General features: G+C 37.3%; 1 protein-coding gene across 2 annotated transcripts in view; it reads right to left on the reverse strand.

Annotated features, from left to right (window-relative positions):
• The window catches only part of LOC150088447 (kelch domain-containing protein 1-like), a 199,673-nt gene that overhangs the window by 2,886 nt on the left and 172,945 nt on the right, over nt 1-23,842 (reverse strand). For both annotated transcript variants that reach the window (XM_090369510.1, XM_090369511.1), the window contains exons 8-9: nt 13,173-13,333; nt 9,540-9,592 (exon numbers count right to left, since the gene is read on the reverse strand). In XM_090369510.1, coding sequence (XP_090225636.1) covers nt 9,540-9,592; nt 13,173-13,333 — 214 coding nt within the window. The remainder of the gene's footprint in view (nt 1-9,539; nt 9,593-13,172; nt 13,334-23,842) is intronic.

Consider the following 23,842-nt stretch of genomic DNA (forward strand, 5'->3'; position numbering starts at 1 on the left):
TGTCCACATCGTACAATGATATTCAGGTGGTATAGAAAGGGGAAATTTCACTCTGGAGGATTCTGAGAGGCCGGGAAGGCCACGAACGTCAGTTACGGAGGAAAACGTTACTGCTGTGAGGAAAATGCTTGACGAAAACAGGCGAGTGACCTACCAACAGATAGAGGATACTTTGGGCCTAAATGCACCAGCAATTCGTTCGATTCTGCAAGATCATTTGCACGTGAAGAAACTTTGTTCTCTCTGGGTGCTGCATCAACTGACTGAAGAGCAGATGACACGACGTGTGACTTGGTGCCGGGAGATGTTAAAAAAGTTTGATAAGGGACAATCTCGGTATGTGAACAACATCGTGACAGGTGACGAGACTTGGCTGTACTATTACGATCTGCCGACCAAGGCTCAAAACAAAGTTTGGGTCTTTGATGATGACGACACACCCGTAATTGTCAGAAAATCCCGATCTGTAAAGAAGAAAATGATAGCTGTATTTTTCAAATCGAGTGGAATTGTGGAACGTGTCGTTTTGGACACGCAGAAGACAGTCACAGCTAAGTGGTATACTGAACAATGCCTGCCTAAAGTCATTGGATCTATGAAGAACCTGCGGCCAAAGTCAAGAATGGACACCTGGTACCTCCATCACAATAATGCTGCAGCTCACCGCGCCAAAGCCTGCACCGAATATTTGACCACGACAGGACTGAAACTTCTCGAAAAAACAGTGCAAAGTCCCTCCCTGCGACTTTGCACTGTTCCCGCATGTGAAAATGAAGCTAAAAGGGAGGCGGTTTTCCAGTGATGAGGACCTTCTACGGGCTTGGGACAACGAGTGTGATTTACTCCCTAGTGAAACTTGGCAGAACTGGTTTAAAGATTGGTTTCGGAGGATGGAGAGGTGTATTGAATGTAGAGGAAATTACTTTGAAAAAATTAAATAAACAAAGCTGTATTGCAAAACTTTCCTAGTACCCTTTGTATATGAGAGAGAGAAACAATGATGTCAGGCAAAAATTATTAAAAAGGTTTTACCAAGGCTAAGTTGAAAAGATGGAGAGAACTAATTCTCTCTCTCACACATACACACTTATACCAAGAGAGAAAATTTTAAAGACGAAGTATGTCAATTTTAGGTGCATTAGCATAAAGCACCTATTCTCTTCCCTATGTCTGTCTGCACTTAATAATTTGACTCCTAATGAATGGATTTTCAAAAAATTTTATATTTGGTATTTTTAAAAATCAGGCCAACATAAGTCTGGTAATTATTCTTTCTTTGTCCGTCGATTTGCCTGTCATAACTCTATTCCCAGCAGATGATTTTAATGAAATTTATACTTAGTTCTCTTAGTCAGAGTTATTATTAGTAATATGGTTCAAGGAAACCTGAGGCTTATGCTGCACCAGCCAAAAATAAATTCCCCGAGTTACCGAGAGAAGTAGAAAGGAATCACCAAGAAAGAGAAGAATGATGATATTTAGCTCAGGACCATGGGACTGCCAAGCCCATACTCACCAGATGTAAACCCCTGGGGTAATTTGTCAAATCATCACAAATTGAATTAAAATCAGACAACTATTTCTTTGTATGTGTGCCCACATGTAATAATTAAACTCTCAATGGAAGGATTTTTAATGAAATTTTATATTTGGCTCTTTTAGAATGATTTTTGAACTTTCCCAAATTTCATTAAAATCAGATCAATAGAAACGGTATTTATTTCTTTTATTTCATAGATTTCACGTAGTTAAAGCATTGGAATGTGCAGAAATGAGATGTTTTTGGTTTGTGCATAAGTCATTGCTTTTTTTTTTTTTTTTTAAATAAATTGTCTCATTAATAAATAGTAATAACTATTTATTCTTACTTGAAATGCACTATATAAGTAAAAAGACTTGTGTGTGTATATATATATCAGCTGAAAAACTGCTTAATACATAAAAAGGTTACATTTTCTAGAACAGAAATCTCAAACCTTTTTTTTTTTTGTCAAATTAATAAATATTTTAACATAATCTGTGCAAAGTGTGTATATTGTACCCAGAAATTTTTCTTGGGAGCACATGCATAAATGGTAATTCTTATTTAATATGTACTACTAATTTTTAATACTTGGCTGGAACTGGTTAAGTGACACACCAGTCTTCATTTAGCTTGTAAAAGGATTCTTGTATCTTGCTATGATTTTAATTGAAAGTAGTCAATTATTTTGTTAGCAATTTTATATTGTGACCAGAATTGAAAATTTGATTACAAAATGGGTACTATCCATTGGGTGTCATCCAAAACCTCAGTTGGTGCCAATGTATCACTGAAAAGCACAGACCAAAATAAATGACCCAATAAGTAATGAACTATCTGATATAAAAGAAAGCTGCACTTTATAGGATCATTTAAGAGTTATCAGCCTACAGTATGTATAAAGTCTGGTGTGTAACAAAGTGTCCTTGAGGGTGTTGCAGAAATTCCCTCAGACCAAGCTGTGCTTGCTACCTGGGAGGCTAAAACACTGATGGAATTGATATTTGGGGAACTAATTTCGGCAAAGTCTAGTTGATCCGTGAAAGCCAAATCTTCAGCTTGCATCTTCACGATGGTGGGACTATTAATAAACCTGGGTGTAACCTCCAAGTGCAGTCCTAAACTATGGCACCTAGCCCACTGTGGGTAACCAACCACCCCGGTGCGAACCAATGTAAGCAGGGGTAGAAGCCCACACCACATGGAAGAATGCCACGCTCTGTGTTACCAGGCAATACTAGGTGGTAGATGACTCATCAACTGGTGCAATACCACCACTTTGCTTATTGGAGGCTTGAAGTGGTGGAACCCATGTTTAGTCTTCACAGCAAAGCTCTGACAAATCCTCCCCATTTTTTCCCTCATGCAGTATGATTGATGTCTTCAGAAGTTATAATGGACATCGTGGAAAGATCCAATCTTCCACACATTTCGGGCATACAGCTCTAAAACGGTGTTCTCAGGCCGGCCGCTAGTTAATACACTGGACTCAACATATTGGTAACTCTCTAGGAGGCTTCCGGATCAGCTAGTGCATAATCTTGCTGCCTCTGCTCTGCCAGATAATGACTGGAGGGTTTGTTATCTGGTTTTTAGGAGCATTAGCAACTAAGGCCATATTGCTCCGGGGATATGCGGTGGTCATTCTCTGACCTTTCCGCATCCTCCGTATTTGGTGGGCTTGGGTTTGAACCCCAGTCTAATCACTAATCAAGAAGCGTGTGCTACGCACTGCTGCTCCTGCCCACCGTGACTGGAGGGAGTCCGAGTAGTGTGTATGAGGGGGACATTGTCGAGGCCATGTTATATCAAGGATCTGGGTATATTCTTACCATGTATATGCCATATCCAAAAATTTCATTACTTCATACAGCAGTCCCCCCCCCCCCCCAGACTTTTTCTTACTATTGAATAAACCACGAATGGTCAAACTAATGGAGTAAGCTTATCTGCGAAAAGATCTAAACCTCCCAAACACTTCCTAGATCATTTCACAAATATACGTGGTCTCAATTCTAATCTCAACGATGTCCAATTCCACTTGCAGTCTGCCAAACCACATTTATGTTTTCTGACAGAATGTCAGTTATCGGTTGATCTAACCACTGCTCATCTCAGTTGCCCAAATTATTCCCTGTATGATTCCTTTCGCCTCAAAGGTGGTACTTTTGGATATGTCTGTTCCAATATTCCTTGTCAGAGACTTGGTAATTTGGAATCTGCTCTCTTCGATCTTTCTGGCTTAAAATCTCTCTACCTCATTGTGTCAAATTCATTTCCCAACTTCACTAATCACTTGGAGCTCTTTGACTTCCTCTCTTTGCAACTTGACTTTCCTAACAGTGAGGTAATTTTCCTTGGTGATTTTAATGTTCACAGCTCTAGCTGGCTTCCATTTTCTAGTCACACTGACCTAGCTGGTCGAGATGCTGAGGCTTATGCAATTACTCATGACCTTGCACAGATTGTTCATTTGCTTACATGAATACCGGACAGTCCTAACCATACAGATAACACGCTTGATCATTTTCTCACAAACAACCCTTCTAAGTACATGGTCGAAGTGAGTGGTCCTTAGGCACCTCAGATTACAACTTGGTGATTGTCTCTTCTCCAATGGAGGCTTTATCTCGTGGCTATTCCCAACCTCGTATTGTTTGGCTTTACAAGAATGCAAAATGGGATGACCGAGATTTCTTTTCCTTTGTCAGATTACTGTTTCAAAACTTCTGATGCGAACGTTTGCTCATATCGCGTCAGTGAAATTATTCTTGTAGGAACGGAATCCTTTATTCCACACTCCACTCTAAAATCTCGTCCTTTATCTAAACCTTGATTTTCCAATAAATGTGCTAAGGCTGTTCAAGAGAAGAATGTTGAATATCGTAATTGGCTTGTTTCCAATTCTTCGGTTTCATTTTCTGCCTATACCAAAGCCCACAACAATTGTAAAGCAGTTATTAATCAGTCCAAACTAGAGTTTGAACAGGCTAAGAGTAAAAAACTTGCTTCTTGCCCTAATGGTAGTCGAGCATTCTGGTCTCTTGCAAAAGCTATTGGCTGCAACTTTTGTCCATCTTTGCTCCCAGCTGTCAAAAGCAGATGGTTCTGTTGTCACTTCAGCCAAGGATAAAGCTGACCTGCTAGCATCCCATTTTTCTTCCAATTCATGTATGAATGATCTTGGTAAACACCTCCCACCATTCCCAACACACTCCATTCAATGCCTCATGTGGTCTTCCGTCAGAAGGATTTTGACGAATCTTGATGCTAAGAAAGCTCCGGGTCCTGATGGTATTTCCCACTTGTTCTCAAAACCTGTGCTCCTGAACTTACTCCTGTTCTTTGCCACCTTTTTTAACTTTCTTATTCCAAAAGTGTTTTTCCTTCTGCTTGGAAATTTGCTCGAATCCAGCCAGTTCCTAAAAATGATGACAAATCCCTCCCATCCAATTATTGTCCCATTGCAATTACTTCTACTCTTTTTAAATTAATGGAGAAATCAATTAACTGCCAACTCTTAAACTACCTAGAAACCTTCCGTCTGATCAACGATCGCCAGTATGGATTCCATCAGTGTCGATCCACTGGTGATATTCTGGCTTATCTTACCCATCAATGGACAAATTCAATGGAAAAGTCTGGTGAAACACAAGCAGTTGCTCTTGAAATCTGAAAGGCTTTCGATCATGTTGGCATAAAGGTATTCTAAACAAGCTTCGATCTTATGGTTTGCCAACTGTTTTCTTTAAGTGGTTATCCAGTTTTCTCTCTGATCGCTCACTGAGGATGATGGTAGATGGCTCTGTCTTCTAACTTCTCCACTAATGCCGGTATCCCCCAAGGTTCAGTTCTTTCCCCCACTCTTTTCCTCTTGTATATTAATGATCTTCTTCGATTGACTGGAAATCCTATCCATAGTTTTACTGATGATAGCACACTGCATTCCACTTTTAATTTTGAGAACCCTTGCCCTGCTCAATCAGCTTCAACTTCTCAAATATCCGCTACCAATTCCTTAAATGCCGATCTCCAGGTAATTTTCCACTGGGGCAAAGACAACTTAGTTGATTTCAATCCTTCTAAAACTCAGTCTTGTGTTATATCTCACAAAAAGGATTCTTCTGCTCCTATGCTTATCTTTGGTGACACTCCAATTTCTAGGCAAAATGATATATCTCTTTTGGGGATTACCCTGACTTTTAATCTCTCTTGGCACAAGCACATTACAAATATTGCTTCCTCTGCATCTAAAAAACTTGGTTTTCTCTTTAGCTCTTGGCATTACTTTTCTTCCAAACAGCTGTTTACTCTGTACAAATCGCAAATCTGCCCTACTATTGTTCGCACATCTGGGGTGGTGCCCCCAAAACCTCTCTCAGGCTTCTAAATTCCATTCAGAAGAGGACAGTTAGGTTAATTAATGATTCGTCTCTAACAGAGTCTCTCCACTCACTCGCTCTCTCTCTCCTAGACGTACTGTTTCTGCTGCATGCCTTTTCTACAGATACTTCCACGGACACTGTTCTTCTGAATTGGTTTCTATAATTCCCGCTCTCTCTTTTAAAAACAGTCCAAACACGAGCCGCCAACATCCATTTACTGTCCAACTTTAAACTCACAGAATCAACTTTTCAACTGCCGTTTTCTGGAACAACCTTCCTTTGTACGTATTTCCTCTAAATTACAGTCTACAGAAGTTCAAGTCTAATGTCAACAAATATCTTGTTTCATCTTCTCAACCTCCAACCCAAGCACGGTACTAAGTACTATAGGTTCTAATACCTCTCGTGTTTGGGGTTTTCATAAAAAAATAAAAAATAATAATTTTGACAATTTATATTTAAAGTTTGAGGTAAAATGCTTTTTTTTTTTTTTTTTTTGTTTAAGAGCAACTTGACACATTGGAGGGAACTTACTACAGTGAATAAAAGAATAGTTAAATAGTAGAATCCAGAAAGTTACATGCGGATACTACTGACTGAGTGTATTAAAGACTAGAGAAATAACAATAAAATTTTCATTTATTCTCTAGTCCAGGGGAGTTTACAAATTCGTTGACTGCATACATATTGGATTATTAAGGGCAACCAGTCAGTGTCAGGTTTGCAACAGATTGTGAATTCTTTATGGCAGCATATGGGCTCAAACCTGCAACCTCTTTACTTTTGGTTGTGCGTGCTAACAACTGAGTGTGATGACACGTTCCCAGCATGGTTTTGTAAAGGGAAAATCATGTTTAACAAATCTGGTTAGCTATTTTGATAAGGTCACTCATAAGCTGGATTTAGGGAATAATTTTGACATTTATTTTAGATTTCAGCAAAGCATTTGACTCATTCCCACATGAATGGTTACTTTATAAACTGGAACAAGTTGGAATCACTGAGAAAATTCTTAAATTGATAGCAGGATGCAGATGGTTGTGATAAATGGTTATTCTTTAGATTGGGTTAACGTAAGAAGTGGAGTTCTTGAAGGATCAGTATTGGAACCACTGTTGTTTTTTTGAATTTCTTAAATGACATCTATGAAGGGATAGAGGTTGTGATGCCTAAATTTGCAGATGATGTAAAGATCGGTAGAGTAGTTAATATTACCACCAAGTAGAGCTTCTTCAGAGTGATCTAGATAGAATTCACGGATGGTCAGAAAAGTGGCAGCTATGCTTTAATTCAGCAAAACACAAGGTCTTACACCTGGGGAAAAGTAACCCCAAAATAACTTATACACTTAGAGTTGAACTAAAGTCAGAGTGGAAGAAAGGGACTTGGGAGTTATGATACTGTCAGACTGAAGTTCTCCGAGCATTGTAGACAGGTTGCAAGGAAGACCCATGGTGTCCTATCGATGATTTATTGAACATTTTCTAGTAGAGATAAGGAAGTCATAATCCCATTATATAAGGCTATTGTTACTTGGAGTACTGTGTTCGAGTGTGGAGACCACACCTAAAAAAAAAAGACAGAGCTTCTTGAAAGGGCCAAAGATGAGTAACTTGCGTAGTGAGATTGGAAAAAGGCATCCATATGAGGAAAGACTTTGAATATGTGGGTTGCACTTGGAAACTAGGCACCTTAGAGGAGACTTGATTGAGGTGTTTAACGCTCTGAGAGGCATAAGTAAAATGAATGAGGACAAAATTTTCATGGTTATAAATGATTCTAGAACTAGTGGCCATAAATTCAAATTATGGGGGGAAAAGTTTAGACTGGATTGCAGAAAGTTTTATTTTAGCCACAAGTTATAAACTACTGAAATAAGTTATTTGCGTGAGTGGCTGACAGTTTGGGGAAATTCAATGGTTAGCTGGATAGTTACCTATTGGGGGAATGGAAATGCATAAGTTGTCTATTTCGTTTTCTTTTATTATTTTACTCTTTTTTTTTTTTTTTTTTTTTTTTTGGTTGGTGCAGTATAAACCGACTTCCATGCACTCTATGGCCATTACTAATACTAACTGAAAACTAGCAAGATCAGAGTTATGTTTCTGCAAAGGAATGCAACTGCATTGGATCGGGGTATTATTTAAGCCTTCAAAGTCTACTGTTATGGAGATAGTTACTGGTGTTGTGAACTCAAGTTTTAACATTGGAAAACATTGCACACAATACTGGATTAACATTGGAGAAAATAAGGCTCAACATAAACTGGAAAAAATGTATTGGAAAAGACAAGATCCTAATAATAACCTTGAATTAGTAGCATTTTCAGAATAAGAAGCAAAGGCTGCTTGTAATGTACTTGGTGGCAGTCTTTGAGCAAATGACCTGGCTGCTTGTATTGAGGTGGATGCAGAAGCACCAGTTGTGCATTACCTGAGCGAGGAAGAAATTGCAGCCTCTGTGAAAAGTGGGAAGATAATTGACAAACTGAAGGCCAGTGACACAGGGAGTGACTCTAAAGATATGTGGATAGAATGTCAGAGTGATAGTCAGTGTCTTCATTTATTCTGACTACTATTAAGAATTATGTACTGAAAAAATATCAATTCCAGAAAAAAAACTAAATTGCATGACTATTTCAGACGTGTAAAATATAAGTCCACAATAGCAGTATGTAGTAGTAGAATGTAAAGGGAATGATATAACTTTTAATACTTTGTCTTTGTACTCATAAAACATTATTTATTAAGTAAAGTGTATTTATGTTAAAAAACTGATAAATTTTTTTTACTATAATGCACTTCACTTATAATGGGGATATTAAAGTTGTTGCGTGCCACCCATGTTATATTGAGGTCTAATCTCACTGCTAATCTCAATTAGTTGCTGAAAAATAATTACAAATAGCAATATTACTGGTGACACTGTTTTGAAAACTTGATGCAGAAAAACAAGTCCACTCATCATATTAATAAATATATTTGAACAGGTGTACTTGTTTTAAATACTGAATGCTAGTGGCTGAAAGCTGCCCACTACCATGATCTTTCACCGGTGTGGGTGTTTCAATTTCTTTTACTTCCTCACTACTTACTCCATATCCACATGAAAATTATCAATAAATAAATATCTGTGTATGTTACATTATTTTTATTTTATGATTGCGTGCTGTTATAAAAATTAATAAATTCTTAATTTTATTTGAATAAAATATAGGCTAAGAAAATTCATTGTAAGGAGGGGTGGAATAATAAATTTTTTGTAATGTTTGGAAACCACTGATGTATCATTTCTGTACAAGTGTGTGTCTTCACAGGCTAATCTGCATGTGTGTGTAGGCTGCAAAAATATTTAAGGACTTCTCGAAGCTTTTAAGTTCCTCCAGTCTCTGAGGAGATTCAAACAAAAACAAGTCACAAGCAGTGAACCACTATACTCTCACGAAAAACACATGGCATTTGTAAATTGGGGAATTTCTGATTTAAATGAAAACAGGATGTCTTGTATATATGCATTAAACATTAACTGTGTTATCAAATATAGATATTTCAAGTATCTCAAGTCATTCACCATTTCATATCTTTATCCGCTTTCTTATATATAGGGAAGAACACAGGTCTACATACAATTACCTGAATAAGGATTTTGGTGTAAACCTCAAGATGATGATATCACCAGCATGTTCCTATAAAATAAATTTGGTCATAAATAAGTACTATAGTTGAATTTAATCTAAAAGCAGTAAAATTAGTTTCATTAAAAAATATATATACAGATACTGAATTTGAAAATTAAGCTGAATGAGATTTCTATTCAAGAATAATGTGCCATAAAATTAAATTAATAGAAAGACAGTTTAATTAAAGTATACAATTTTCAATATAGAAATAGATTTTTCACATTTGTATTTATTGTAGATTGGAAATAAAGATGGCTTTGGAAAGTGAACAATTTTGAATTATTTCATGCCTTTTTTAGAAGTATAATAATAGTAGAAAAGAAAGGTACTATTGTCCTGTTAATATTATCCTTTTATCAATTAAAGGGTTAATTGATACGTTATGAACTCTTTTGTTAGTCCTTTAAGTGACTTGTTTCCTTTTGTAAATGTGGCTAAATTGATTTGTGTTTGCACATAAATATTAGTATTTAATGCATCAGCACTTCTCCAATTGTTGCTCATGTGTATATAGTGCATATCACTAGCTGAATGTTTTCAATTTAATTGCCACCTGGTTGTTAGCGCTGTTGAAAAGTTCATGGCATGCTTATCGAGAGAGAGAGGAGGAAGGAAAGAATATATAAAAAAAAAAAAAAAAAAGAAATGGCCAAAAGAGCAATTTTTGAAACAACTAAAAAAAAAAACTTGCCTACTATAATGAAAGTTAGTTGCCCAGTATTAAAGGAACAAGGTTACCATCTAGTAAAGAGAATTACTTAGACATCAATAATTCATCGCTCTTTATTTAAAACAATGTTAGAATTGTTTTAACATGGTCAGTGGCCACCAATAACGACACTTGCATAGCTGGCTCAGCTGATACATTATGTATTAACTATGTTTGATTTCTGTCACTTTTAAGTTTTCTTGTTAAAGTAACTTAATGAGAAGAACAAATTTTGGTCTTCTGCTAATGGCTTGGAACTCATTCTCATCTGAAACAAAAGATATATACAATATATATACATAAAACGCTTAGGTATGCTGCCCAAATTTTCCAACTGCTAATTGTTGCAAGCACCTGTTCACTTCGCATAACCACCATACCGGGCATTCTTTATTAATTTTTGTACTAACATTTTTCGACTGAAGAAAGGCAACCTATGCCTGAAAGCTAGCGATGTATGTTTATTTTATCTGTCTTCAATTTTAATAAACCGTTCTAAGTTTTAAGAAGTGTAAAAATGGCTAAACAGTGTGTAAGAACTTTTAAGAAAATGTAGAAAAAATGCTAATGAAACATTAGAGGAGAGAACTAATAGACTAAGAGAATGAAACAAGACTCAAGAAAGAGAAGCAAGATTGGAAATGAGAAGATGGGGGCAAAATGCCGTAGGGCTAATCAAATAGAAGTACCGGATGCGAATAATCAACAAGCTGTAATTAACGTGGAAGGGCATGACATAGGAAATATGTGTTACAACTGAATATTGCAATGCAAGATATTGAGGATATGAGTTAAACACATCAAATACACTAAATGTTGTCATGATGGAAAGATTTCAATTGACCCACTGTCTGAGACACCTACTCTATTACGAGAGCTGCTTACAGGGAATACACGTGAAGCAAATAACTACAGAGAACATATACAAGAATACAACTCAGTAATGCCATTCGCTTCAATGGGTGCAGAGATTAAATCACTGCCTGGAAACGGTCCATACTGTTTCAGAATACACAGCCAGATTTACATTTACATTTGGTCTCGCCATTATATCCAAATGAGGCAAATAAGCAGGATATGGACAACTTTATATTTTCGATTCTGCTGAAGCAACAACAAAACAGCTTGACAAACAATCAAACCAAGGGTGTATGGCCGAAGTAATGCAACAAGTTAACCCATTTGCTGAGTCATAAACAGAGGCATCAAATAACCCAGGCCACTCCAACAATGAATGTGTGCATGCCATTTATAGAAGACCTGGACTTAGATAAGAGACTATATAATGCACCTACATCTAAAATGGAGGTTGCTGCAATATTTGTTGGAGAAGACAGGGAACCACCTACAAATAGAGACATGCATATATTCCACAGGTGACTGTTGTAGAATTATATCATTGCTAAACAAGAATGGTAAAGACTGAAGGATCTAGATTAAACTATTTATGCCATAATCAGAAACATGATGTATGTTACGGTGGGTACAACTAGTAGTATATAAAATAAAAGGACCAGTAAGACTTCTATAGATAATGAAAACAGAAGTTCAAAATGAAGTTGCAAGGTAATTGTTTTACTTTCGATTCTTTATTAAGTTCTCACTTTGATAGTTCTGTTCGAGGAAAAATCAATGATTGCAAAAAAAAAAAAAAAAAAAAACCTGGAACTATTTTAACATCTAGTTTAACTTGAACCCAAGAATTTAAAAGTTGCTCATTAAAACTGAAAGAAAGAACCATATTAAGTAAAAGTGCCAAAATTTTAAATATATGTGATGTGTTTTAGCTTCTAAGTATAATAAGGGAAATTTTAAACAATGTTAGAATTAAGTTTTAACATAGTTGGTGTCCACTGGTACCAATTACTTGCATATCTCAGCTGATACATTATATATTTTCTGTTTGAATTTTGTTACTTATATATGAAAGAGGAGAATGCCTACAGGAAAATTTACTGATTTTTAAATTTTGTTGTTTCATAACTAAAGAGACTTTGTAATTATATCATTTGTTGACTGTATTCTTTATCACAACAGAATTTAAACTTATTGTTTCTAACCTGTGTAAGAATTAGTGAGATGCATTTATGAAATTTAATGAGTATTAAAAAGGAAACATAAATGTCATATTTCTTTTAAAGTTATGTAATGGGGGTAGTCAAAACAAAAGGTTAAGTTATTATTCAACTGTTTCAGCGTAATGAAATTGCCTATTGCCTAACTGATTTAGTTTGTTGCCGCAGAAGAATCAAGACAATTTTTCATTTTGTGTGTATATGCTGGTGACTTGAAGTAAATGCTTAAAAGTACCTTGCATTACAGTTTGTTTTATAGCATTTTATTAGTAGAAAACCTGTGCACACTTAATTTATGCACTCATCTTCCATGATTTAGAGATAGATAGCAATACACCCACATACACTTTGGTGTTCTATAGCAATACACCCACACTACATTTTGGTGTTTGGTTTCTCACTCCATTATGTAATTTGGCATTCTGTTTTTGTATTAATACCACTGAAAAAGGTTCTGATAGAACCCAGAATGAAAAGGGTTCTGTGACATAGCCGAGTGGTCATGTGCTTGACTGCTAAATATGATTAACCTTTGTATTGACCTGGTGGTTGTGCCAGAGTATAAGCAATATAGAAACCATAGTTTAGTGTTGTTTATTAATTATCTCTCATTAAATTTCTTTCCAATAACTGAATGTTGAGACATGTCGTCTTTCATAATTAACTATAGAATATTAATGATGCTTTTGTTTTACAGTGTATCTCAAAATTAATGATAATAAAACATTATGTTCAGCTACTTTTTAGTTACTAAGAACGTTAGTTAGTAAAAGGAAGTCACACACTATTCCATATTACTCACTGCTATTATATTATGGTCAAGGATATTTTCAGTGCATCCCCCATATATAAGTACTTCGTTGAAGTGACTAAGGCAGGCTGTATGCCAAAGGCGAGGTTTTGAGAAAGGCAGTTCCACTTGTTGCCATGCTAGATTAGGAAGGTAGAACAACCAGCAATCATCTATAAAAAAAAAAAAAAAAAAACCATTAAGACAGCCCATTATTTTACAACAGAAAATACTTTATAGATTTCTTGATACTTTAAGCTATACAAAATTAGTGTGCACAATTATTAACCATTCTTAATAGCATATCATGATAATAATATTAAAATTCACCAAAGATTTAAATATTTTGATTCTACAATGCTAGATAATAAAATTTCTCTTTATAAAAGTTAGTGGGTTTAATATTAATCTTAGAAAATAACCACCTTGGGAAATAAATAACAGAGGTAGATTAAGTCTTAGAGTATGAATACGTAGAAAGCAGGTTGGCCACTTTCTGGTAACTACAAGGACTGGTATGAAAGTAAAGCTTCCTAATATTTTGTTTTCAAATGTGGTGCCATAAATCATTTCACATGTCACTGAGTGGTCACTAGAGATCTCTAGTTTCACCATACTGAATGGTGCTGTGATCTGTCTTGTGAGTGAATCACACGGGCAGTTTATTTTGAACTGTCCATGTGATGGATAGATATACGTATCAAGCAAAGAGTGGTGATTGAATTTCTTACCAAGGAAGAAGTTATGCCTATTGAAATCTATACCCATCTCAAAAATGTTTATGGTGACAATACTGTAGATGTGAGTACAGTTAGACATTGGATAAGACACTTTTAAGATTGGGGAAAATGACATTTTTGACAAGTCCCAAAGCGGCCGGCCAGTAATGTTAGTGACAAGAAGAGCCGGATTGACATGCTGATCAAAGAGGACCACGGCATCACAACACGCGAATTATGTGATGCAGTAAGTATAGGGAAACCTGATAAACACCATAAAGGAACTAGGTTACAACAAGGTTTGCACCCGGTGGGTCCCAAAAATGCTGACACATGAGCACAAAGAAGCCTGGAAAGTTATCTGTACAGAAATTCTCCAGTGCTACGAGAATGAAGGAGAGGTTTTTCTTTCATGCATAGTCACAGGTGATGAAACCTGAGTCCACCATTATGACCCTGAGATGAAAAGACAGTTGATGGAGTGGCACCATCAAAATTCACTGTGCAAGAAGACGTTCAAAAGACAGCCTTCTGTCGGTCAAGTCATGGTGACAGTGCTTTGGTACAAAGATGAAGTCTTACTTGTGGATTTCTTGGAACATGCCACCACAATCAACTCAGATCAATATGTGGAAATGTTGAAAAAGTTGAAAGCCCACATCTGTAGAGTTTGAAGGGATAAAAACTTTAATGAGGTTCTTGTCCATGACAACACATGACTCCACACTGGTGTGCACACAATGGAGGCCATTGCAAAACTGAAGTGCACTGTTCTTCCTAACCCCTCTCATAGCCCGGATCTTGCACCTTCCGACGATCTCCCCTTTGGCCCTATCTCTCCTTCTGAAGGATGCACTTCATGGAACCCATTTTGCAGACGATGACCAGCTAATTACAGTGTTCTTGAAGCCCTCTAGAGCAAGGGTAAGGACTTTTACAAGATTGGAATACAGCATCTGACTTAGAGATGGTGGAAGTGCATAGAAAATTATGATGACTTCGTGGAAAAATAACAGTGTGTTTATTAATGATTGAGAATTAATTGATGTAAAAGGCATAGTTATAGGAATTAAGCTCATTGGCTGTGCCAATTGTTAAATTTTAACCATGAATACTGAAACTTGAATTTCAAAGATCTGCATAAGATACTCGATTTGAAACAAAAGAGTAAAACAGAATTCAAATAGGAATACTCCAGAGGAATGTTGGCAAGAAAAAATATTTGTTTATTTTACCATTTATTTTATTACCTCAAAATATCAATAAGTCTTTCCACTAGTAGTACCAGCTACTTAAGCCAGTTAGTCTGAGTGTTTTATTAATTACTTTTTTTTTAAATATAATTGTTTCTTCATATGTTTTTAATGTTGGGAAAAAATTCTCTTTGTCCTTTTATTTCATTAAATAAATTACAATATTCACCAAACTAATTATTAATAGTAACAGTGCAAAGGGCAAATGATTGAGCATCAGCCAAAAAAAACCCTACTCTCCTCATCTGTACACCTCTAATAATATGTCTAATTCTTTCTTAAATTTATTCAAACTACATACTTCCATAAGACCAGATGGTTGTACCACGACTCTCTGGCTGAAAGCAAATTTGCACACATCTATCCTGTAGTCATTCTTTTTCAATTTAAGTTTAGGTCCCCCTTGTAGTGTGTGTTGTCTAAGAAAAAGTAAGAATATCAATATGAATTAAGTTTACTCGACCTATTTAAAGCCTTAACACGGCAACCAGATCTCCCTCCCATAAGTGCCTAGTTTCCAAGCTCTGCAAGTTCCATAACTGGTCTTCTGTTATAAGAATATATGCACCTGTTCCAAGAGATTCACATCTTTTTTAAAAAGAGGCTTCTAGATGTGTACACTGTATTCAACTGTTACCACTTCTCAGTCCATCTGCCTATTTTTTTGAGGTCTTAATGCAATAATATGCATTGATTGATGTCATTAGCCACCCTATCGACCTCTGTATCATCTAAAAACAGAGAATAAGCTTGATATGCCTTCATCAGTGTCATTAATAAATATTATAAACAGTAAGGGCCCCATCACTGAACCCTGCTTGACTCCACTAATGTTAGTGGAGTCCCTATGTGTGTGTGTTCACATGCACACTAGACACATAAAAGGTGAGGAAATTAAATGGAAATTGGCATTTGGTTGGACGCATCTGAGTGCTTAAAGAAAAGGATCATTGCCTTCAAATACCCACCTTAACGACTACCTTCATGCATCTGGCCTCTATGATGGGATCACCGAGCAAAGTGCACTATCATTTTCAGTGGCTTTACTCTCAAGGAAATGGGAAATTTATGCAATAAGGATTGGGTGAATTAAGACTAGGGTAAGTCTACCAGGGGCAAAAATTGGTGATATTGTAGAACAATTATCACCTTAATGTTAAATTTGTTAATCTTCAGTATAAGTATGAACTGATGTTGAAGGAAGCCTAAGAGTTCGGGCTGAATTGGAAAGTGTATGGAATTTTTTAAAGACATGATAGGAAGGAATTTATGGAGAGGCTTCAATGTGGCCCTGAAAAGATTATGCAAGGCTGATAGGATAGAATTTTTTTATTCCCGTAGAAAGTGTTTTTTTATAAAAAGGATTGTTTTTACACTTGAATAGAAGAAGTGCAAGAGTATTTGCTGATGCTATCAAGACAGTTCTTGTGGGTTGGGGGAATAAAGCTAATAGTTTAATGTGCACGTGTGCTGACCGGTAGTTGGTAAATTGGCCAGCACACATTGGCTTGTGCTAGACTGTTGTCTTCAAATGTGTGCCCTCATGTCGGACAAGGGTGTCTAAGTATGGTAGGGTATTGTCCAATTCTAGTTCAATGATGAATTTTATGAAAGGCAACAGAGAGTTGAGGTGGTCTAAGAATCAGTCACCCAAGTCTCTGGGGATAACTATAAACACATCATCCACGTAGCGACACCAAAAGGTAATGGGATCTGGCATACTCATAAATGCACAACCCTCCAATTCTTCCATCGCAATGTTTGCTGTGACTGAACTAACTGGGAAACCTATGGCTATGCCGTGCACCTGTTGGTAAATGGAGTCGTTGAACATAATTGCACCACCAGTTAAGCACAGTCTGAAGGCGGTCGAAATATTATCCGATGTTAGTTTGGTCCCATTGCCAAGGGTGTGGTTGCTATGCAAGAGTTTCTTGGCAAATGTGGTGGCAAGCTCTGCAATTCTAAGGGCTACCGAAAGTCCACAAAGAAGGTGTACCATTAAGACCCATCTCTCCTGTTGTTGCTCACCGAGTTATGAGTTGGCGAAGTTTGTCTCGGGGCTCCTTTCTTTCCTAGTAGGCAAGACTGCCAACACTGTTTCCCACAGTGGTGAATTTATAGAACAGATCCGAGCCCCATCTATCTCAGAAGATCAGATCATGGCATCATTTGATGTAGTGTCCCTTTTTACTTCCATCCCGAGCTTGCATCACATGTGCCAAGAAACTCTTGGATAGCGACCAGACCCTTGGAAACAGAACCAAACTAACATCAGATGATATTTCCACCGCCCTCAGACTGTGCTTAACTGGTGGCGCAATTATGTTCAATGACTCCATTTACCAACAGGTGCATGGCACAGCCACGTGTTCCCCAGTTAGTTCAGTCACTGCAAACATTGCGATGGAAGAATTGGAGAGTCGTGCATTTATGATGTGTTTGTAGGTATCCCCAGTTCTCTGTTGCCTTTCATAAAATTCACCATTAAACTAGAGTCAGACAATACCTTACCATACTTAGACACCTTTGCCCGACGTGAGGGCACATGCTTGAAGACAACAGTCTATCGCAAGTCAATGTGTGCTGGCCAATTTACGAACTACCCGTCAGCACGCACACATGCAGCCATCTTGGCACTGCGTGGAACTTGTTAGCTTGTTCCTGGATCCACTCTAGTTCTACAGATGAGAGGCACACCGAGATTGATAGGGTCCAGACATCTTTTGAGGTGTGGCTATTCCACCAGTACCCTAGACAGGTGTGATCTACAGGCACGTGACCACGTAGCGACTAACAGGAATATTCAAGATAATGACTCCATCCTGAGCGCCTTTATCCCATACTACCTGAGCCTATCACAGAAGGTTTCTAGGGTCCGGAAATCTCATGGAACAAAGTGCGTACAGCTCCCGGGCAGGAAATTGTGAACCCTCATCTCTAGAGTGAAAACACCGGTTCCCACCTTAGTACAAAGTAGACTAGTCTACCGCATTTCTTGCCGTGACTGCATGGGTTGCTATGTCGAAGAAACTAGCAGAAGGCTTGGCAAACATATCTCAGAACATGAAAGAGCCATCCACTTAGCGGATATAGAACACTCAGCCATTGCTGAGCACTTCCGGTCAACCCAACACGACATTGACCCACGCCGCAATGTCATGGTTGTCGATTGGTCCCGGCCATTACAGACACCGGGCCTGGTTGGAGTCATTGCACATCACGTGCTCTAATACTTCAGTCAACAGAAGCAGTGGATGTCATGTCCACCCTATTATTGAGACAACCATTCTCATGACTGACAAACATTGGCAACATTCACATACATCACAACCACATGCTTCAACTTCAAACAGTTGGTTGTTACATCATGCAGTTTACTGTGCATGACTGGCACTACACGCTCTTAAGTTCTACACTTCTAAACTTTGAGTTCAACTGATGAAGGTTACCATAATAACCGAAAGATTTTTGTATTGCATGTATTTAACATATTCTGTTTTACTACAGGTACCGGACCATTTATCTGGCAAGCTTAGGACTGGAGGTGACCCGGATTTCTGGACCAAGGCTTAATATACACTTAAAGTATAAAATAAACAATGAAAAGTAAAGAAAGAAACTGTATTTAACAAAAACAAATTAATACACTTCTAAAGCAGGATCTGTTTAATCAATATTAATCCACTAATCTTCATTATTATTATTACTATTAGCTATATGGCGCAAGGAAGCTTGAGGCTTGCCAAAAAAAAAAAAAATCCAGAGTTACCCTGAGAGAGAGAAGTAGAAAGGAATCACCAAGAAAGAGAAGAATGATGATATCCAGCTCAGGACACTGGATGTTCAAAACCCATACTCACCAGATACAAGCCCAATTTAGCATCTGGGGTGACAGGTACAGGAAGAGAAGAAGCACAGGTATTGGAGGTTGAAGGTTGAGGCTCAGACTCAGACTGAACTTCACTTGAAAGTTTCTGGTTGATCTTTGGAAATATGTCCTGCAGATTTTGTTGTTTCATATATTTTGGTTTTTCTTTAAGGAAAACCTCTTATATTTTACACATCCGCATTATATGCTGCTTACTGATGAAGCCGTTCGTACCTAGCCGAGTGGGCAGGAGCGGGAGTGCAGTAGCACACGCTCTTTGAGTAGACTGGGGTTCAAGCCCCTGACTGCTGAATACGGTCGATCTGCCAACCCGCACTGGACCAGCGTGGCAGATTATGGTCCATTTCCCTTAGCATGAATTGTTGAGGAGGCTTCCATCCTGCAGTGGGTTGATAATGGCTGCACTTTACTTTTTTTTACTGATGAAGCTCTTTTGCTCCATTCCCCGAATCAGTTCTTCAGTCAGGCTGATGCACCTATCTATAGACACTTTCTCTTCTTCTTTCGGTGCACTGTCATCACCATCGCCATCATCATTCTCATCTGATGTTTTCTTATAAGCATTCATTACCATACCTACAATTTCACTCAGTGAGTTGGAAACAACTGGAGCGTCACCATCAATGTTTATACACTCTTGTATAGCCCCTTCATCAAGTGACTTGGCTACTTCACATGACAAACCTCTTGCGTATTCCAATAAATTCTTCACTATTTCTTCCTCATCAGACATACAAAAACCACAAAAATCAGATTCATCATCACCGTCAATAAATAATTTAGATGGCCATAGTTTATGCCAGCCATTTATCAAAGTATCCTTGGGTACACTGTCCGAGGACTTTGCTGCACTCCAAAGTGCATCTTTAACATTAAATGCTTTCTGAAATTCTTTTATCCCTGTACTCTGTATCAGGGTTAAATTTGAAAGTGTCTGCAAGTCCCAGACACGATAGGAGGGAATATATGATGAGTGCCTTGTCAATCAATTCGGCCCTGGAAAGATTGTGCAAGGCTCAAGGGGTAGAATTTTTTTCAGCGTGGTCTGTGATTGTTAACAGGAGAGACTGCTTCTACAGGGATGGGATACACTTAAATAGAAAGGGTGCAAGAATGTTTGCTGATGCTATCGATGCAGTGTTAGGTAGGTCGGAAAACTGCTAGCTTGGGGTGGATTCACAGACTAAAAGGTTAAAAGTAGCCGCAGGCAGAGGTGAAGGTGATTCTTGCACAACTTCTATTAGAATAAGTAGCGACCTGGAGTGGGGGATGCTGGGGATTTCAGAGACTGATGGCAGTCATCATGAAACAGGTGGATATATGGGATGTGTTAGGGTAACTAAGAATAGGTGCAGGTATACCAATGCTAGAAGTATAGTAAATAAATTTGATGAATTTGAAGTGCTGGTCAAGACATCAAAGGCGAATATTGTTGGGATAGCAGAGACGTGGTGTCACACAGATATAAGGAATATAGAACTGGAATTTGGGGAGTACAATGTGTACAGAAAGATAGGAAGGGAGCTGTTATGCTGTTAATTAAGAAAAACATAAAATCAAAAGAAGTGCATCCAGTTGATATAGATGAACAGTGCACTGTTGAGTCAGTTTGGTGTGACATAAGCAATGCGAAAGGAAAAATAAGAGTAGGAGTGTGTTATAGGCCTAATGACTCGAATGAGTACAATGAACAATTGTACAGAGAAATAGAGTGGGCTAGTAAATCAGAATGTCTTATAATGGGGGATTTTAACTTCCTAGATATTGACTGGAACTTGTGGGTTGGTCACTCACACACTAGTAAGACTTTTTTGGATTTATTGGATGAATTTTTTTATGCAGCAGCATGTTCAAAAGGCAACCAGAGAGGGTAATACTCTTGATTTGGTTATCAGCAGTGATCATTTGTGTATTAAGAGTAAGTAAATCCCACATCAGTGTACTGATGTGGGATTTACATAAAGATATAATTACCATCAGGAGTAAAGGAAAGGGTTTTTGCTTCCGTAAAGGTGAGTACAGTGGTCTCAGACAGTTTTTAAATTCTGTACAGTGGGATCAACTGACAATGTTACCAACAGTAAATTCTAAGTGGAAAGCATTCAAGGAATTAATTGTGGATGCTACTAAAAGTTTCATACCTATTAAGAAATATTGTTCAAGGTTTAGGTCTAAATGGTTATCAAATGAACTAATGAGGCTTGTGGCAGAGAAGAAAAATGCATGGGATGCATATAAATTATCAAGCGACTCAAATCAGAAGACTATGGCTTGATTTTGATTTTATTGGAGCAAAAACGACTGAGGTTATACTGCGCCAAAAAAATATTAAAATATGAACAAAGATAAATTCTGGTAACCTTTAAAAAGGTTACCTCGTCAAATTGTTATTTTTATATATATATATATATATATATATATATATATAAGGCAGTATAAGCTTAAAAGTAAATGATCCAATTTATATATGTGTATATATATATATATTAATAATTTGTAAAAACTTAAAAACTGCCGACACGTGGTCGTTGTCTGATAAAATCTGACTGAGTGTATAAGGCTCAGTCAAAAGCCTATGGCAGATATAAGTTAGTCTGTAATCAGGTCACAAAGGAGGTTAGGCAGGCGAAGGCAGATTACGAGAAATCTTTGGCAAAAGATGATAAGAAAAACAGCAAGGATTTCTTTACTTATATAAACTCTAAAAGGAAGGGGATGAATCTGATTGGTCCACTTTGATATCGATGGTTCGATTGTAATTATGATCCTGAATGAGTATTTTGCATCTACATTCACACATGAGAAGTTATTAAGGTTTGAAAATGGCAGAAGGTTATCAAATTGTAGCAGAGTGCTTAATGATTTTGTAATAACTGAGAGCAAAGTGGAGGAGAAATTGTTGAAGCTAAACATAAGAAAGGCACTTGGGGTGGATGGGATCTATCCAGTTATATTAAAGGAGGCGGCAAAGCAACTAAGCAAACACTTAGCCATAATTATGAGAGCATCCTTGGACTCAGGGGAGGTCTCCATGGACTGGAGATGAGCAAATGTATCCCCAATTCACAAAGGGGATTGAAGGGTGACACGAGTAATTACAGACCAGTTAGTGTAACTTCTGTTCCGGGTAAAATAATGGAGTCACTGGTTAAAGATGCATTGCAGGATCATCTAGACAAGACTGCAGCAATAATTCAGACAGCATGGGTTTGTTAAGGGAAATCTTGTCTGACAAATTTGATAGGATATTATGATGTGGTTACAAAGGAACTGGATGCAAAAAATAATTTTGATATCATATACAGTAAACGTTTACCCCGCTATTCGCGGGGGTTACGTTCCTGAGAAATGTCGCGAATACCGAAAATGCGAATACTGAGTTATGGCTCCCATAGTAATAAAGGGGATCCGTTCCAAAGTATGAAATATATAAGAAAAACTAGTCTAAAATTTTGTCTACGTATGTATTATATGTACCTTCATAATATGACTATGTACATAGTGAAATGCAAGCATATGGCATCGAAATGAAAATAAGAAACAATTTAATATTAAATGTAATATTTATTAGAAATTTCAAACAAATCTTTCAAACCAGCGCCTTTGCTAGCTAAAAAACTTATCCCGCCAGTGCTATCACCAGTTTCGCTAAAGTGTTGATAAAGGAGTTTTGCCTTTTCGCGAATGATGAGTGAACTTAATGGAATTTTATTGAGTTCGGTCTTCTATCCACAGATTTAAAGCTTTTTCCATTTTTTCTAATTTAACATCACGAGTTACAGAGCAAATTTTTGAAGCAATTAGCGCATTTTCACGGACACTACGGTAGATTTTTTCTTCCGATTTCTTGATTGATCGTACCGTTAACTCATTGATTTTATAATGTTTTGCCACTGAGGAGACACTTTCACCATTAGAAAGTTTGTCTAATAACTCAATTTTATTTGCCAATGTCATCACCTTCTTTGATATTTTCACATTTCTCTTTTTATTCGTAGCCATATTTTTGTAGGGGTTAGAAAGAACTTGTCCACAATAGTCACTTTCTTCCGTTAACACACTCGAAAAATTCTGTTTTACACTGCAAAACGGTAGATTTATCATTTTTGTAAGCATGTCAATTTATAAATTGATAAATTTATTCAATTTATAAACATATAAATTAAAAGCAAACGACGAAACCTTCAATGACAAACGCATAACACATACTGAACAAGGATTAGCGAGAAACATCCACGCTCGCGAGTTTGTCACCCCTCTCCCCCCACCCACTGAGAGCTGTTTTGACCGGGAAAGATAATTTTAGCCACGCCCATGTTTTTTATGGCGGAAAATATTCACAGCGCTTTAAAATTCACATTTTTTTAGGTTTCATTTTATATTAAATTGGCAATCGCGAATATGCGAAACTGCGAATACAGATACCACGAATAGCGGGGGTTTACTGTATTTGGATTTCAGGAAAGCTTTTGTCACTGTTGCGCATGGAAGATTACTGTACAAATTGGAGCAGAATGGTATTAAGGGTAAGTTGCTACAATGGATAAAAGGATGGTTGAGTGGGAGAAGACAGAGGGTGGTAATTAATGGATACTGCTCTTCGTGGACTAATGTTATTAGTGGAGTCCCACATGTTCGGTCCTCTGTTGTTTTGTATATTTATCAATGATATTGATGAAGATATATCAGGCTTAGTGTCGAAGTTTGCAGATGATACAAAGGTTGGCAGGGTTGTTAATGACAGTAATGGCAGTGTGCTACTGCAACAGGATCTAGATAAATTGGACAGATGGGCTAAGAAGTGGCAATTGAAGTTTA

Source organism: Mastigoproctus giganteus, chromosome 3 (genome assembly GCF_048544385.1).
Source record: "Mastigoproctus giganteus isolate SK-2022 chromosome 3, ASM4854438v1, whole genome shotgun sequence".
NCBI lineage: Eukaryota > Metazoa > Arthropoda > Arachnida > Uropygi > Thelyphonidae > Mastigoproctus > Mastigoproctus giganteus.